Source organism: Nilaparvata lugens, chromosome X, assembly GCF_014356525.2.
Source record: "Nilaparvata lugens isolate BPH chromosome X, ASM1435652v1, whole genome shotgun sequence".
Taxonomy (NCBI): domain Eukaryota; kingdom Metazoa; phylum Arthropoda; class Insecta; order Hemiptera; family Delphacidae; genus Nilaparvata; species Nilaparvata lugens.
The window spans coordinates 23,525,125-23,543,133 of record NC_052518.1 but is presented as its reverse complement, the minus strand read 5'-3'; the positions used below and the strand labels follow the sequence as shown (position 1 = coordinate 23,543,133).

Below are 18,009 nucleotides of genomic sequence, written 5' to 3'. Positions count from 1 at the left end.
TTCATACATGTACGTGTGGCCAGGCATACTTTTCTTACAAGTAAACTTCTATTATGAAAATGATGAGAAAATTCAACTGAATGGAAAATTATTTATTACAATCCAGTGATTACAAATTTATAAATATGTGATTGATGAGAAATTGCTCTAATTATTATAAACTTTCACCTTTTTATTGCTAAAACTAGTAAAAATTGTATAATATTGCTTGAGCTAATATATATTGGACTGTGCACAAAACCAGAGTCTTTAAAATTAACTTATTGGTAGTATCTTCAAATACACATTACTCTCATTATTTTAACCGTAGACATAAGACTAGTAAACTTTTCTAGTCAATGCAAGTTTCACTTTTGATTGTTTAATCATTGCTGAGGAAGTAGAGTGGTTCTTGTGAGTTCAATACTCCTTCCAATCAATGAAAAGTGGATGGTATTTTCAACTATACATCGTAATCATACTTTAAAGAGAACAGTTGTTCATTTGTTCCCACATATATTTAAAAAGTGTGGACATCCTCAGCAGAAAGTAATGAATAGGCTACATTACAAATTGTAATGTATTGCTATAACTCTGCTTGAAAATTTCATATTAGTTATTCAATAATATCGTTACATAAAAAGTTCAATAAGATTATTCATTTAATACCATTAATGTAGTTAAGATTGTGGAATTGTGGTAGGCTGCATAATGTGTGTGTAAAGTTTTGTTTTCGCTTGATTATCAAGTCCAGAACTTATAGATCCAAAGCTCGGAAACCAGTCCTCGAAGTGTGGGTTTTGTGAGTAATTTGAATTATTTATGGTATACAGCTTGTTGCTATCAAGCACATATCCCTGATAAATCAATCATCAATGACATAACAATACCTTCCTCAAAGTTTTCATACTATGAAAATCATTTTTTATAACGATTTTATTAAATATTACTATTTGAAATGATTGGTATAATAATATATTGAACATCTATAATGCATTACCGTATCAACTTAAATCTTTTGTGATTAGTTAATTAGTATGCTTTTTCAATGTTAAACCCTCAGTTTTGATGAATAAATTCATATTAAAAACCGGAACATTCATTATAGTAACTGACTAGTATAAAAAATGTGATACTATACATCGTTGAATGTATTGATATTATGAGGTATTGTTCGCCTATGGATCATCTCACCACTTGGCTACTGATCTCATTCAGTTGTGATTGAGTGATGTAGCCACATTTTGGCTTGTAGGCTGGTGCGAGAGTTAGTGACCCGAGTGAGGCTTGTCGTTCTATCACTGTTCTTTTCTTAAGGGGACTCTCATCACTGGTGGTCAGTTTTGAAATTCGGGCATTGGAAATGGTCATCCTGTCCAGATGTTTGTTCCGATTGATGTCGACTTTGGAGGCGTCGTGACTGAGTGTCTTGGATCGGATGAGTGTATGGTTCCTGTGGTTGAGATGTTGACGATCTACGTCGTTGTCACTGCCTGAGCTTCTCCGGAAAAGGTTGTTCACTTGCTGTAGATTTCTGGTTGCTGGTTTCTGGGATGTTGCCTGACTCACTGTCACCTGTAATCAACAATTAAAATGAAATGTACACTGGACACAGAAAGTTTGTGGAATTTCTCCATATTAAGTGAAATTTAAAATATGTTGTTAGTTCCACATACGTTAGAGCGAATGTTAATGTTGAAAATATAACCAATGATTATAATATAATAGATTACATAAAATATAATCTATGTTAAAAACATAGTGTAACCTACTTTTTGGAATGTTTTATCACCTAAATTTGGAAGAGAAAATAATACAAGGATTCCCTCAGCATTTTAACTACCAATGTTTTCACATCAGTGTCGTTTGTTATATAAATAAAAATGTAATCAAAATTTCATAGTATAATGTGCCTATAAAATGTAATATTTTTATTGCAATGAATCAAGTTGATGGAACATAGATGATGACCACAAATAGAACACATTTTTAAAATGTGTGTACATTATACATATTATTTAAAAAGTGGTACAGGTTTAGCAAAATTGAAAGCTTATGTCTGCATGCTCAGAGAATTCCTCAGTAGAGAGATAGTATAGAGATTATTTTCAACCAAGTTTTTCTAATCATTTTAAATCATTTATCCAGTTTTTCCAAGAAATACTTCTTGATTGTATTTACAAATGCACACCTCCTTACAAATTACAGTATAATTGATTTATTTAATCTTAAATACTGATAACTCAGTTTTGCATTCATTACGTGTATTGTGTGAGTAATTTAAAAGTAATTTACGTGCAATTACAAGTAATTTATCTGAAGAGTATACAACTGGTTGAAAAAATGTACAAATTTATGACAGTCTTTATCTGTACTTCAACAAAAATGGGATTACATTGATCTAAGAAATTTGTATTTTAATTTCAATGTATTACCAGAAAAAAATAATTCAAAAAATGTTTAGATATTCTACATACACAAATTTTAAAATTGATCAATTTAGCAGCCAGTCTTTCATTCTAGCTATGCTGTGTATAGCCTAATTCACTACAGTGCACCTCACACCACATTTTATTCATTTTTCTGTATACTTACAAAAAGTATAAATTGTGAGGATTGTGGGTACCTTAAGGGCAAAAGTAAAAAAAAAAAATGGATTGCATTTTACCAGCTTGACAGATAGTTGTTCGGCAACTCCGATATGTTTGACATTGGTCTCTCTGATTGGTTCATTTCTGATGCGTTGGTTTGTCTTTCCATTGATCGACGATAGCACAGCCTTCACATCAGCTGACGAAGTGCTGATCGATTTCAAATCGGCTGAGACGATTGGCATTTTTCTGTTGAAGTCGCTGATTTTCCTCTGACGGCTCTGATTGGTGGGCAATGATTTGGACCCGGCTTGACTGTGTCCTGTTGATGTGATTGACTTGGAGCTGCTTTCACTGCCACGTCGATGATGCACAAATTCACCGCCATCTGAAATTCATAGATCAATGAATAAAATTCACACTTGACCCAGAGATTTTGTGGAATTTCTCCATATTACTAAGGTGAAATTGAAAATATGTTGAAACTATAGTTTGACTTGAATAAATTATTTGAAACTGACAACTTCTTTTTCATTCCAACTCAATAGTCGACGCTTATTTAACTAAAATAACTAGAATACTGTAGTCTTTATTGTATCATGAAAGCAGTATCTTATTTTATTTTTTATTTTTAGAAGAAAGCACTGACCGAGAGGGAAAAACTAAGGATACTCCTTGTAACTTACTATAGTAGGCCTATGGATGGAGTATCGTATCTATTGCTTCCAAAATGTGTGTTTTTTAATACAAGAATAGACCTACCTATTTACTCTGAACTGACATATAAATTTACCTATACTATCTGCTTCTATTTATGTGAGGTCAAGATGAAATAGTATATTTCGCACCTAGGGCCGAAAATGAGACTTTTCCGGCTCGAAATCGGTTTTCAAGTCCGAGGCCGTAGGCCGAGGACTAGAAAAGATTGAGAGCCGGAAAAACATTTTTTCCCATGGTGCGGACGCTATTTTTCGCCACACAGAAAAATAAACAATATATATATATATATATATATATATATATATATATATATATATATATATATATATATATGAGAATAATTGTTCATTAAGCACTTCCGAAAGCAAAACAGGAAGGTCATAGCTCTAGCAAATCTGAGGTAATCTGAATATCAGGAAATTGTTCAAGTATTTTTATTTTTTATTCTGATTTGTATAAATAACCTAAAAGATTATGTTCAATTATGTAAGAGGTTGAGTTTATACTTTTCATTCTTACAAATGACAATAAGATGATATTATTATAAATGTTTTGATTTTTGAATAATAAACACAAATAATGAAAAGTTTTTTGATCAGCTGTTTTAGCACACTTGAAATTTGGCCAATCTGAATGTTAACATCAACAATGCTTGTTGTCGTCGACTTGGGAAGTTTAGGTTAGAAGTTCTATCCTGCTCTGAAAATTAAATTTGGATAGTTTATAATATAATATATATCTTATCTGTATTTCATTCATCCAATGAAAATGATAGTAGATTATTGCAGAATACTTTATTCAATTCTAGAAGCATAAAATGATTCCAAATAAGTCGAAAATTATTCACCATGTTTCGTGATAAACGAAGTACTATGAGGTTTGAGGTTAGATTCTATTATACTCTGAAAATTGAATTTTAATAGTTTATAATATCTTATTTGTATTTCATTCATCCAAATAAAATGATAGTATCTTATTGCAGAATACTTATTCAATTCTAGAAGCATAAACTGATTCCGTTTCATAAACCATTTTGTAAACACATTCACATCAAATCAGAATCAGCTGACTTCAAGGTTATTTTACAGCCCTAGGGCCGTAAAACTTTTACCGGCCTGGTCAGAAAACAATCATTTTCGGCCTCCATATGACGCACGTAAACCAGCTCATTAGGTACATCCAAGTGTGGCGAAAACTTAATTTTGCTCTTGAACTGTATGCTTCCACAAACAAACAAGCTTTCTCCTTCCGCTGGACTGGTGTCGTTATTTCGACCATTTCTGTGCTTTCTCTTGTTCAAATAATTATGATATGAATTAGAAAAAGAGTGACATTTCTTCTTCATAATCGTTTTGTTACTAGAGAAGGTGATTGAGGATATTAGATAAGAAGACTAGAATGTGACAGAAGCAGAAGCCTATTAAAATATCAAAGGTTTGCCAAGGATTGATAATGGTGAAACAACCGGTATATTGCTATTGTTATGAATCGGTGGTCTTATTCAATATTTTTTCTATTCATCAGCAATGGCGCACAGTCAAATTAAATTGGAAAATGGTGACTCATATTAGTAGTAGGCTATTGTTAGACAAAAATATATAGTATATATAGCCTATTTTAATTATATGCATTCTTTATTTGTTCAAACTCTTATAACTAAAATGCTTGAGTGAAAAAAGGGAAAACCTAGAGCTATTACTCTCCCAGATTTACATAAAATAAGATATAGTATAAAACATTGTCTTTTTTCTTTAGGGATAGGCTACTTTTGAATATAAATGAAAATATAAATCTGAGTACCCTTTTTAAATTATTAGTAGCCGAAACATGTCATGATGAAATAATTTAAAAAGGGTACTCAGATTTATATTTTTATCTATAGTATTAAACATTTATTTTATGATACTATCAAAACATGAGCCATACAAACAAGATTGAAAAACTTTAAAAATCAATCTTTATGATTTTCTGTTTCAATTCATTTGGCACATACCTTTGAGATAATCCTGATGATAAATTGGCATTGTGGAGGTGGATTGTGACTTGAGTCGTGAGTGATGAGTAGGATGTTTGGGCATTTCTTCCTGAGGTTTGGACCCAGTTGATTTCTTCCCCAAACTTTTAACAGCATTTTTGGAATGGGCTAGTGACCTGTACCTGATAGTGGAATCATACAAGTTTCAAGTTTTTTCAATTCAATAAATCAGCTGTCACAGAATTCATCAAAAATGTGAGCTATATGATTATACTTTTTGTTATTGAAGAGACACATTACAGAGTCATCATAAAGTATGATGTTAGATTCTTGATCCTAGATCATAGACCATAGATTACACACCATAGATCATAGACCAAAGATCATAGAACCTATGATCATAGGTTCTTGATTTCTTATAGTCATCAATATTTTTGATTGTCTTAACACGAGTCCAATTGTGTGTTAGGGATTCAAATCTTTGAAAAATTTGGTCAAATACTCACCGTAGGACTAACATGAAATGTGTCTCTGATGATCTATTAGATATTGATGACTTATTGGATATCACTAATCAAGGTCAATCCTTCAAACTTGAGAAATCACAATTTGATCTATATTTTGCTACTTACCTTATCAATAACTAGTGTAATTACAAATTTCCAATTTGGTTTTTAAATCTTCTAATAATGCATACTTTTAAAGACCATATGAGCATATTGGGACCAAAAAGAGCGATCTCCACCATTTTAGCATTTTCATGTTTTTGTTCTATTCTATGTATAGGAAGGAGCTCTATCCAATGCTTAAAACATATGCTACAGAAAAGATTCAAGATCCATGGTTAAATTGGATTCAAAAAATCGTTTGGTTTTTTCAAAAAGAGACAATCTCCACCAAGTCTTGGAATCATAAGAGACAAACTCCATTTCAGCCAACCAACTAGAAGGAAGCTGTCACGTGACCACTGCTCCTGCTGTTCAAGTTCGAGGTTATGTTTTGTTAGAGGTTCATTCATTGTCTGTCTGATGACAGCTATCAAATCACAATATTTTCATTGAAAATAAAGTTATTATATCCTTCCAGTCTTCCAATAACTGTGTTGAATTATTATTGGATATTAAAATTTACATTTTTTCTAAGTGAGCTAATAGTGAAACTTAGTGGAGCTATGGATTCTGAAACACCTGTAGTGATCCCTGTGTCTCCATCTAAAGCACTAAAGAGAAGTCGCCAACCAGAAAAATAAACTTTCTACTAGTGATATTTTTCAAAGTTTTTCAATTTGTATATCATCAAGATATCAAAATGAAAATGTTTTCTCAGGAAAACATTTTTTTCCGATCATTACTTTTTGAGATATAAGCGCCTAAAGTTTAAATTTTTGGGACAGGACATTTCAAATTCGGTAAGAGATAAATCCAAGAGATTCTTTATGGTATTGTTGATCTAGTGAAACAATAATTTTCTGAATAAGATATCAATTTTTGAGAAAGTTATTCAATTTACTAAAAATAACTTTTAGTTGGGATAACTTTTCGCCAAATTGGGATAGACTACAGAGACCGAAGACTGATCTACAACATCTATAAACAAGAAATTGGAGTTATTAGGAGTGGAAATGAAGAGGAATCTGCACACATTCAAAAAGGGGTACGACAAGGATGCGCGCTATCCCCATACTTGTTCAATGTGTATATTCAAAAGGCAATCGACAGAGTGAGAGAAAAAGTTTGTACAGGAGTGAAAATTCATGGGGAAACGGTAGATATGCTTCGTTTTGCGGATGATATAGCAGTAATGGCAGAAAGTGAAGAGGAACTACAGAAAACACTGAATGAAATGGACAGAATAATGGAGGAAGAGTTTAGATTAAAAATAAACATCCGAAAGACCAAAGTGCTAATATGTTGCAGGACAGGAGAGAACAGCTCAACAGTAAAGCTAAGGAATGAGGTAGTAAATGAAGTGAAGGAGTTCAATTACCTGGGTAGCAAAATCACAAGTGATGGAAGAAGCTGCAAGGACATTGCCAGCAGAATTGCCCAGGCTAAGATTGCCTTCAATAAGAAGAAAAATCTATTCACCTCAAAAAACATAAGTCTCGACGTAAGAAAAAACATGTTGAAAACGTATGTATGGAGTACTGCAACATATGGAAGTGAGGCGTGGACAATGGGGGTGAGAGAGGAAAGAAGATTGGCTGCATTCGAGGCATGGTGCTACAGAAGAATGATGAAGATCAGTTGGAGAGATATGATTACAAATGAGCAAGTTTTTGACAGAGTGGGAGAGAACCGGAACTTCTTGAAGTGGATCAAGCAAAGAAGAGCACAGCTGATTGGCCACATCATCAGACGTGACACTCTACTGACAAGGATAATGGAGGGAATGGTTGAGGGAAGGAATATGAGAGGAAGACCTAGGCTGGAGTATATGAAACAATTGCTACGGGATATGAGATGTGGATCATACTACGAGCTGAAGCGGAAAGCGGACGACAGAAAAGCATGGAGAGCTGCTGCCAACCAGCCCTACGGCTGTTAACCCAAGAGAGAGAGAATAACTTTTCAAAAATTGATAATTTTAGAAAGTTTTTGTTTCACTAGATCAACAAGACCATAAAGAATCTATTTGCCTCTACTGAAAAATTTACTAAAATGGAGATTGCTCTTTTTGGTTCTAGTAGGCTCATATAGAAGGACACCTATTCAATCATACACTTTTTATAATTAGATCACAAGCAGAGTTTAATGAAATATTGGTTGCCTCACAAATAACACTGATTTTCAAGTATTGAAGGACACCTCTACACTGTGATAATATCTCATAATTCGATCATATAGAAAACATTGGAGATGAGACCATAATATGATCACATGGTATTTAACAATTGATTGCCTCACCAGTCATAGATGCTGCTTAGATCATTGGTGCTACTCAACGATTTTTCCTTATTATGAGTGTCCAGTAATTCGTAAAGCTTGTCTCTATATTGCTCTATCGAAAGCTGAACATTATCACTCAAAGTTGGTACCACTGACCGGTTCATGGCGAACTCTTGGCTTGAATCGTGGAACCTGCAAACAATTATATTTTCCTCTATAAATTTACTACTTAGTTTCCACTCTCTTGTTTATGGCTACTTGTTTCTACATGAAATTAAAAAATCAAAGTTCCCTTTTTCAACATTTATATATTTTTATTATAAGGATGTTTGAAGATGCAATGTCATAAATCATAGTCTGGATAGAATTTGATCTTACTTTGAAACATAGGGATGTTTGAGCGCTTGAATAGCATTGAGACGTTTATGAGGATTGAAGACAAGCAGACGGCAAACGAGGTCGATACAGTCTTCGGTGGCTGAGCGAAGTAGCATTGCTAGGGGAACGCAGGGCCCTGGTGGAGTACGCTGCAGCAATGAACTACCGTACCCCGGGCAAACGTTTGCTATATCTGAAACAATTTGCAGGTCATATTGAATTTTTAAAAACTAATCATATTTTTTATCATTTAACATATTTATAATTTAAACAGTTTTATAGACAATTAAAAAAATAAATAAAGGGTATTATCATCTTTATTAAATCATCATTATTATCTTATCATTATAATTGATTTTGAAACTTCTTTATTGTCCTATAAGTTTACATAACATGAAAATTTACAAAATAATTACTGTATATTATCCTTCAGCAGCAATAAAGCCCAAAGGTATATTACCTGTTTGGTTTATTACCTATATCTTCGATAATAATCTTTATACTGTTATTCATGACAAGAAAATTCAAAACTTATTTATTCATTTCCATAATTGTTATTAAAATTCTATTTTTTATTCCTTAAATAATTTTAGAAATATGACATTCTGAACTAATTATATGATTACAGAATGTTTCAAGCTAATAAACAATTAGAAGTTAGTTTATATCTTTGACATAAACATTCGTCAATAATCAAATAATAAATAAACAGAACCCTATGTTTAGATAAAATAAATACAATATTTCTAATATAATTGAATAATTACAACTTCTAATATAATATTAAAAAATAAAATAAAATTGGATATAAATAATGGATGATAATAATAATGAAAGGAAAGTGCTCTTGAAGAAATATCAATGGTTCATCCCTCTTTAAGCATAATGTTGTGCTGAGGGATGAGTCGCTTTACATAATAACTAACTTTATCTTGAACTAAAGTACAATAAACCAGAACACATTCGAAAAGACCGGAATATCATTCAACAAAACAAAAACTAACTACAACTAAATAAACTAAAAAATCCTTCAAGAAAACTAAAATAAACTGAATCAATTGTGTTCCATTTTTACACTATTTGTTATGAATATTGTAAACATTTGTACCAATATTTAACAAAACAAAACAAGAATAATATTTTTTTAATCAACAAAGAACTCTTTTAGAAAAACTAAATTCACAATCTGTTTTGGTAGAAACAAAATCATACACTATTTATATCTAATCTAATTTTATAAAAGAAAATAAATAAAATCATTTTCTTCATTAATATATAAAAATTGTTTTCCCAGGGTCACTGAAAATTGAATGAATCTGGTACCTATATAAAAACAAAATAATGATAATTGCCACAGTGAGAAAAACTAACAGAATGCATAGAAAGAATAAAAAGCAACAAACAAAAGACTCTCGTGCACTTAATCCTCAATTTTACCATAATGGAACATTTAGGATGTAAAAGGGAGAGACATAAGTAAGCATAAAGGCCTTATACATCCAATATTCAATTCTGTCTCATTTCAAAGAAACAACGGACACCATTTTTGAACATAGAAAAGCTTGGTGCAGAGACTATTGATAGAGGAAGTTGAAGGAATAAACGGGGCCCCTTGGAAAAAGCATGATCTGCAGCTGCAGTAGTCCTGAGACGAGGCTCCTCAAGGGGTTTTCTAATTTGTCTTCGTGTACCGTATATAACTGTGTCCGCAGATGGAGGAAAAGTATGTGGTCTCAAATAAATAAATTTCAATAATTCAAATTCAAACAGATGTGGTATACCAAATACCAGAGATTCTCTGTATAGATATTCAGAAGGGTATCTTATTGGTTTTTCAAGACAGATTTTTATAATTTTGTTGTGTAATAGAATAATTAGTGGCTGCATAATAGATGACTCACAGTTTCCCCAGCCAATGATTCCATAGCTCGCAATGGACTGTATTAAGGCTAAGAATACCATTCTCAATTGGTGTGGAGGCAACATATTTCTCAACTGTACAAATTTATAAATCAATTTTCTCAGTCTGGAGTAAAAAAATGCCACATGACTCCCCCAACGCAAGTGCTTATCTATCATGATGCCTAAGTACTTATAACAATTCTCTCTTATAACAGTTTCTCCTGAAACTCCAGTTGTGCACATGCACATGCACAACGATTACAGCCAGTTTCATGAATAACAATTCTGCAATTGTCAAGATCAGTCAAACAACCCGCAGATGTCAGGGAAAATGGGATGGCAACAGTCTTGGCAACATTAATAGATACTAGATTCACGTCTAACCAATCCTTAACTATAGCAAGGCCACTGTTAGCCCTCTCGCAAGTATCAACCCAACTCGAACCATGAAACACTGCAACAGTATCGTCCGCAAATGAATAGAGGGAACCATGCTCAAGCTCAATACCGAGAAGATCATTTATATAGATCAAAAATAAGATAGGTCCGAGCACTGTTCCCTGTGGTACTCCAGTATTCACCTCAGACATTGAACTCACCACCTTATTAGCTTTTGTGGCCTGCAACCTTCCACTCAGATAAGACTGAAAGAACCGCAATGCATTTCCTCTGAAACCCATTGATTCCATTTTTTTAAGTAAAATGGCATGGTCAACTGGTCAACTTGGAGGACAATTTGTGTATTTAAGTGTTTTTACGAAATATTTCGTATGGTGAATTGCGTACCGTATTTTTCTAGTTCAAGTTATATTGTTTACAAATTTTCTAAGATTATTCCTACAATATATAAAAGTATTGTTTCTATTGCTATAAATAAATGTCAATTTCAATCAAATACAAAAGAAATCAATAAATGTCAATTTCAATCAAATACAAAAGAAATCCATATAAGTACAAAAGAAATGAACATTATTAGTTAGTTTTGAGATGTAATTACTTTTTGGGATCTCTAAATTTAAAAGGATATTACAAAGAATTGGCAGCATCAATTGTTCAATTTCACTATTTTTATTCCAAGTTCACCTTGAGATATAATAAAGAGAAACCTGTACTGGGTACAAGGGGAATTCAAGCGAATCATGAAATCTACTCTAAGAGATGTGATAGAATCTTAGAATGTGTGCATCGAGGATTTGGAGTGTAATCTTTTCTCCCTGAAGGAGAACTCTACCAATTTTCCTAAGAAAGATAGAGTACTCAGATCCCACAATGCTCATGAAGTTTTTATCATAACAATTCATCATTTGTATCTTGAAGGAATTATCTACTTTGAAGAAGTTATTTGAAAATAAAGTGACTTTGTATCTAGTTCCTGGGAGTAGAACACGACTATAAATAGTTGTAGGTGGAAGAAAAGCTATTTTTTTAGTTTTTATAGAATATGTTCAGATTTCGTTTGACCTAATACAAGCTCAGATTCTTCTAAGCTTGTTGGCAAAAACTTTATCAATTCGGTACTCTTCTGGAGACATAGGCGGAAGCGTACTTTTTCTCACCTGAACTGGAGGGTTGAGGTATGGTAGACATAATCTTTTCCACCTGATTCACAGTGGAGCTTCCTGGAAATAGAGGCTTCCCTAATACCATTTCTGCGAGGATGCAACCAATACTCCACATGTCAATTCCTTTTGTGTACCTGAAAACATACGCAAGAAAATATACTCGAACACTGTACCAAATAATATAAATATAATATATAATAATTCATAACAAAAGATATATCTGAACATTATACAAAATATACTTGAACATTATCAACAATCGTAATATCTTGAAACTTATTGAATGTTATTGTTGTGTTGTGTGTATACCTCAGAAATAATTAATGTTTGGTCACGTGGTATAATATATTTGAGAACTGACAAATAGGCCACTTACTTCTTGGATGCGACCAATATCTCAGGAGCTCTGTACCATCTGGTGGCCACATAATCAGTCATAGCTGGATCTAGGGGTGGACTATGGCCCGTTGTGTCACAATCAGTCAGCTGTAGGGAGCGAGCCAGTCCGAAATCCGCCACCTTGCAATGGCATTGACTGTTGATCAGGATATTGCAAGGCTGTTAACATAGAACAACGGATAGTTTGGTAAAGTTTGTGGTGTTAGAGGAGATGTTTGAGGTATTGGTTGAGGTATATGATACCCTTTATGAGGTATATGATTGGTTGAGATAAAATGATACCCTCTCCCACTATATTGATTTTATTTTGTATAATCAAGTTAGGTATAATCATCTTGAAATTTGTCAAGTATTGATGATTATGTGTATTTTTCTGCAAGTTGACTACGAATACTGTTTAGTGTGGTCAATTTAGTTCCTATTTTTGAATTGTAATTTTCTATGCTTTTGTAAAAAGGAATAAAATTTCATTATCATATTTTATATATATATATATATATATATATATATATATATATATATATATATATATATATATATCATACATATATATAACAGACACTTTCAAGTTATATAATAATAATAATAATATTTATAGAAGACAGAATAGAAATATAGAGTGAAAAAATTAATATATTAATCAGTAGGCTATAAACTTACATAATTTTCACTAGAGATATTCAATCTTGAAGACACTTTTCAGATTGAAAACGTGTTATTTTTAGTCCAAGAATTTATGTGTTAATTGGAATCTTAGTGTGTATTTTTAATTATCTATTATTCATAAATCATGCATTGTATTCATCTATTGTTTTCAATTTGATAAAATAAAATTGCAAATAGCAATTTGATGAAATATATTCCAGATTGAATCCATTACAAGTGAAATCTCTCAGTGCTTTGAGGATTGAAAAAAGGCTCTATTATGAGACCGCTGACCGCTCGTTGTTGTTACATTACAGAACTGTTTGTAGTAATTAAGGGTTGAAGGGTGTCAATTGCATTATTTTTATGCAGTAAAGCAATTAAAATACTTGAAGATAAATAAAGGACTAGAAATAGCATAGTAGGTAGCATACCGTAGCAATAATACATATTTTATTAAACTGTTTACATATATTGAAAAAACTAATCCGTTATCTCTATATTTTTTATTATTATGACAACTTACCTTCAGATCTCTGTGAATGATATTTCCAGAGTGTATATATTTGATTGCTTTCAATAGTTGATAAGTTATGGACTGTTTGTGAATTTCCCTGAGTATGTTACCATGTTTGATTACGTTGTGAAGATCAGTTTCTGGAAAATTTAAGTATGCCACTTTATTCAGGTGGAAACTATTTTCAAAATTCCAATAAATATTCTTGTTTAATTTTATAAAAAAATATTCGGTTCACTAAAAAATGATTTATTAATGGAAACTTACAGAATATTCGCATACCGTACACATTTTCTAAAATAAAAATTGTTGAAACTTATTTCTAGAATTTTGAAGCTATGTTGGAAATAGGAAAGCTTTACTATAATTTAGGAAAAGGAAATGTATTATTCATGTACGAGATTCTCTACTTGATAGTTTTGTCTGCACATAATCTGAAGCAGATAGAAATATTTGGTAGTTGTAAATCAAAATTTGATGTTATAGTTGTATTTTATTGTTGAACTTACCCATGTACTCAAATACTAAATATATATCCTTGTCATTGGCTGCTTTCAAGACACCATGCAATCTGACAATGTTGGGATGCCACATTAGTTCTCTGAGAAACACAATTTCTCTGTAAGTTCGTTGAGCGTCTGTCTGATTACGAAATGCGTCAAATATTTTCTTGATTGCCACTGTCCTGTGAGATCTCCTATCTACAGCTTTCCACACAATTCCATAGGCCTAAATAAAAAACCTCCAATTAATAGAAATTGAATGAATAGACCACAATAAATAGCTACGGTATGTTATAAGAGATTTGGGAGACGTAATTCTTTAATAAGTAAAGCTATGCTTCAATGAATTTCTGCTGTGCTGGGCAGGAACATAGATTGGTATTTAAGAGAGGATTCACACATTTGACACACTACAAATGTTTAAACCCTGCAATAAGAACCAATGGTATTCTATTTTTGCCTAGCAGAACAGAAATTCATTGGGAAGCAGGGCTTTATTGAAACTTTTTTCAACATTCTTTTATCGCACAATAGCGTGAATCTGTTAAAAACATATTGCCAATCAAAGTCACTGGAAAACTGTTTTATTAACTAGAAACAGGAAACTTCATTGATAGTATAGTAGGTAGCCTACCCTATTAAAATAATACAAATGAATAGGCATAGGGCCTACCGCAATAGGTACCTGTTAATATCTATCTGCATAAAAATCCTTGCAATAGTAATTTTCAACAAGATTTGCATTGAAGGTTTAAATTTTTTACAATAAGCGACTAGATACTTCCTTCTTCGATCTTTCTATGTACAATCGTTAATGGCAAACGTACAATCTTCCTATGGCTTGATTTTTATTGAAGCCATGAGATTTTAAATTTTTTAAATCTAGTTTTAATTAGAATTCTTGTCGCTTATATATATTACAATAGTTGTGAAAGTACTACAGTATTAAATTAAATTTTCTTCATTGTCATGATCTTGTGATTGTGAATTTGAAATGAAAAGATTTTTATCGTAGATAAAAATAATAACTTTTGTAGATTATATAGTGGACTATGACTTGTTGATTTCTTCAATTTTTGGTTGAAAATAAATACAGTATTTTGGTTGTGAAACCATCATTCTAATTGCCGAATTATATTAATTTAACTTCAAACATAATCTATGATGAGTCAAAACTCATTTCAAGTTTGTTCATTATTTCATATCAGTTATTCTATGAGTTTTGGAAACTGTTGAGGCTTTTTCAGTTAGTAACGATTACCGGTACAATATGAATTGTATAGGCCTCAGTGGCGGCGATAAGGGCCTTAGCGCCGCCACTGATAGGCCTACCCATTACTTTTTGCAAATTGGAAGAATAATGCGAATGAAAAATAAATTTTTATTAAGTAGTTTATGATTTTCATTTTTTAAATGTTCTGTGATTGTATTAAATTAATAAATAAAAATAAAAACATATTGCCAGGATGCTGTAAAGCAGTTCTAAAGTAATAGGTGTACATGCTCTACAAGCCTCTGTATGCTTTATAATTTATTGGTGTCACAATGTTCAGAAAGAAAAGCAATAGCCTGTTCTAGTTCCCCCTAGCTTTTATTCTTGAACTAGAAATCAATTCAGTTATTACAAGAGGTGATGACCTAAATACACAGATTACCGCACTAAATGTTTCAATAATTCACCCTTGATCTCAATACAGTAATTGATTCAGTTAACCTATGACGGAGAGCTACAGAACAGACAAAAATCAGTATTTTATTATGACTTACCCCTTTTCCAACGCGCTTTTTTATTTCATAATTCTGCGTTATATTATCGTCCAAATCTCTTATACTCTCACTCATGTTGCTAGGTTGCAAGTTTAATATTATTTGTGATTTTTGAAGTGGCCCGGAAAACGTGAAACATGAAATTTAGGAATGTATATCGCTAATCGCTAACCATTAAGATACTTTTAACAAATTGCAGGATCAAAATTGTTTAAAACAATTGCAAAGTAGTAAATAATCTAGTAACGGCAACTTGGTGATAGACCACGATACTGAACTGACCGCACGAATGTGATAGTTGATTGGTCATTTGTGTACAAACTGAGTGAGTGGTTACCATGGTAACGCGTGGCGCTCGCGTCAACCGTAATGACTGCTGGATTATGGACTACCCGTATTCACATTCGGTTAACTTATTCTTACTTATTTTATTATTATCAATATTGGGCCTTTATTCCAGCTTTGGATAGTACAGAGTTATTCTAAATGATGAACCCATTTAAAAAATGCATATATTTTGAAGTACTCATCAAAAACGAACAATCTTTATACAAATTAATGGGAAGAGAAAATTCTAAAGAATTTTTAAAAATAATTTCATTAGCATGGGTTCCTATAAGACTAGGCAGCCAGGATGCGCAATCAACCGGACAGCCAGGTCACGCACGCATTCAGCCACTACAAGGGCAGCCATTAGGGCAACCACACCACAACGCTCAGCTGGCTGCCAATCCTGGCAACCACACCACAACGCTCAGCTGGCTGCCAATCCTGGCAACCACACCACAACGCTCAGCTGGCTGCCAATCCTGGCAACCACACCACAACGCTCAGCTGGCTGCCAATCGTGGCAACCACACCACAACGCTCAGCTGGCTGCCAATCCTGGCAACCACACCACAACGCTCAGCTGGCTGCCAATCCTGGCAACCACACCACAACGCTCAGCTGGCTGCCCATCATGACTGCCCAGTATAGAGACCCACGGTCTCTTATTGTTGTAAGAAAACTTTTGAATTTCCTCTTTCCCGCTAGCGAGTCACTCCTTTTTGAATTATCAATTAACAAAACAGATTATTTGATTGCAGTATTCTACAGGCCACCTTCAAAATAGTATTAGCCAATTCATTGAACAAATAGAAAATTGGCTGCAAACTGGACTCATGAATGACAGGGAGATTCTTATAATCATTAAATAAATGAACGAATATTGATCACCAGTTTTCACCAGCCAAGATTTTAAATTCTGAAAATTAGCTACATTAATAATAGAAAATAATATTTTTTTGTAGCCACTCCTAAGAAGCATGCTCCTTAGAAGCATTACGGTACTTCCATCACAAATTACAACAATATCCAATACAATATTGTAACATCCCTAGATAGTGGTAGAATATCTCTAAATACTCTAAAGTGGAGTAATGGGACTTCATTGTAAAAATAACACTCTTTGCTTTCCATCTAAGTTTTCAATTTTATTGAGTGAATAACGATAATTAACTATAAATTTTATTATTATTTTTCTATTACATTCGTGTTTAGAATATCAATTTTTTATGAAAGATGAGCAATCACACCATCATAGATCATTGACCAAGTATTTAATCATATATTTGACAGTGTAAGGCCCTTTATTTAGAGCTTATTTTGTATCCTTTGGTCCTGAGAGGAACATGTCACTGCCCAAAGTCTGAGATAAACATTTAAAAAGCACATTAAACCATGTTATTTATTTCCAGTAGGCCGATCCTATAAGTTAGGCAAACTGCCGGCTTCCCCACCTATTACGTCTTACTATCTCTAAGATAAGATAGTAGTAGAGCAGCTTGCAATAAATGAATTGTCGAGAGGCAGTCAATATCGAGCTCTCGCAACGTGAAGATCTGTCTTTTTTTTAAAACCCAATCACCTTCTCAGTCGATTTAACATTTAAAAAGCACATTAAACCATGTTATTTATTTCCAGTAGGCTGATCCTATATAAAAATTAAAATAGCTATTTATGTATTAAGAGCGTAATGCGCGACTTTATCGCTCGCGCAAAACAGTTATCACGCGACGCGAAGCGGAGCGTGATAATTTTGCAAGAGCGATAAAGAAGCATTACGCGCGAATTACATACAAAATTTTTTCTTCAACTGCCCAAACCTGTTAAATTACTTATATCGGCGGAGTTACAATTAC

The 18,009-nt window shown here is 32.8% G+C and overlaps 1 protein-coding gene across 1 annotated transcript; it reads right to left on the bottom strand.

The window, feature by feature from the left end:
* Positions 1-71: 71 nt before the first annotated feature.
* Positions 72-16,119, bottom strand: LOC111051927 (extracellular signal-regulated kinase 2). Its single transcript, XM_022338516.2, has 10 exons — positions 15,827-16,119; positions 14,066-14,285; positions 13,566-13,696; positions 12,372-12,553; positions 11,990-12,129; positions 8,532-8,724; positions 8,172-8,345; positions 5,284-5,447; positions 2,648-2,958; positions 72-1,554 (listed from the first exon to the last, which is right to left on the bottom strand). Exons 1-10 carry the CDS (start codon positions 15,899-15,901, stop codon positions 1,165-1,167), a joined length of 1,980 nt encoding a protein of 659 aa, XP_022194208.2. The 5' UTR covers positions 15,902-16,119; the 3' UTR covers positions 72-1,164.
* Between the last annotated feature and the right edge of the window lie 1,890 nt (positions 16,120-18,009).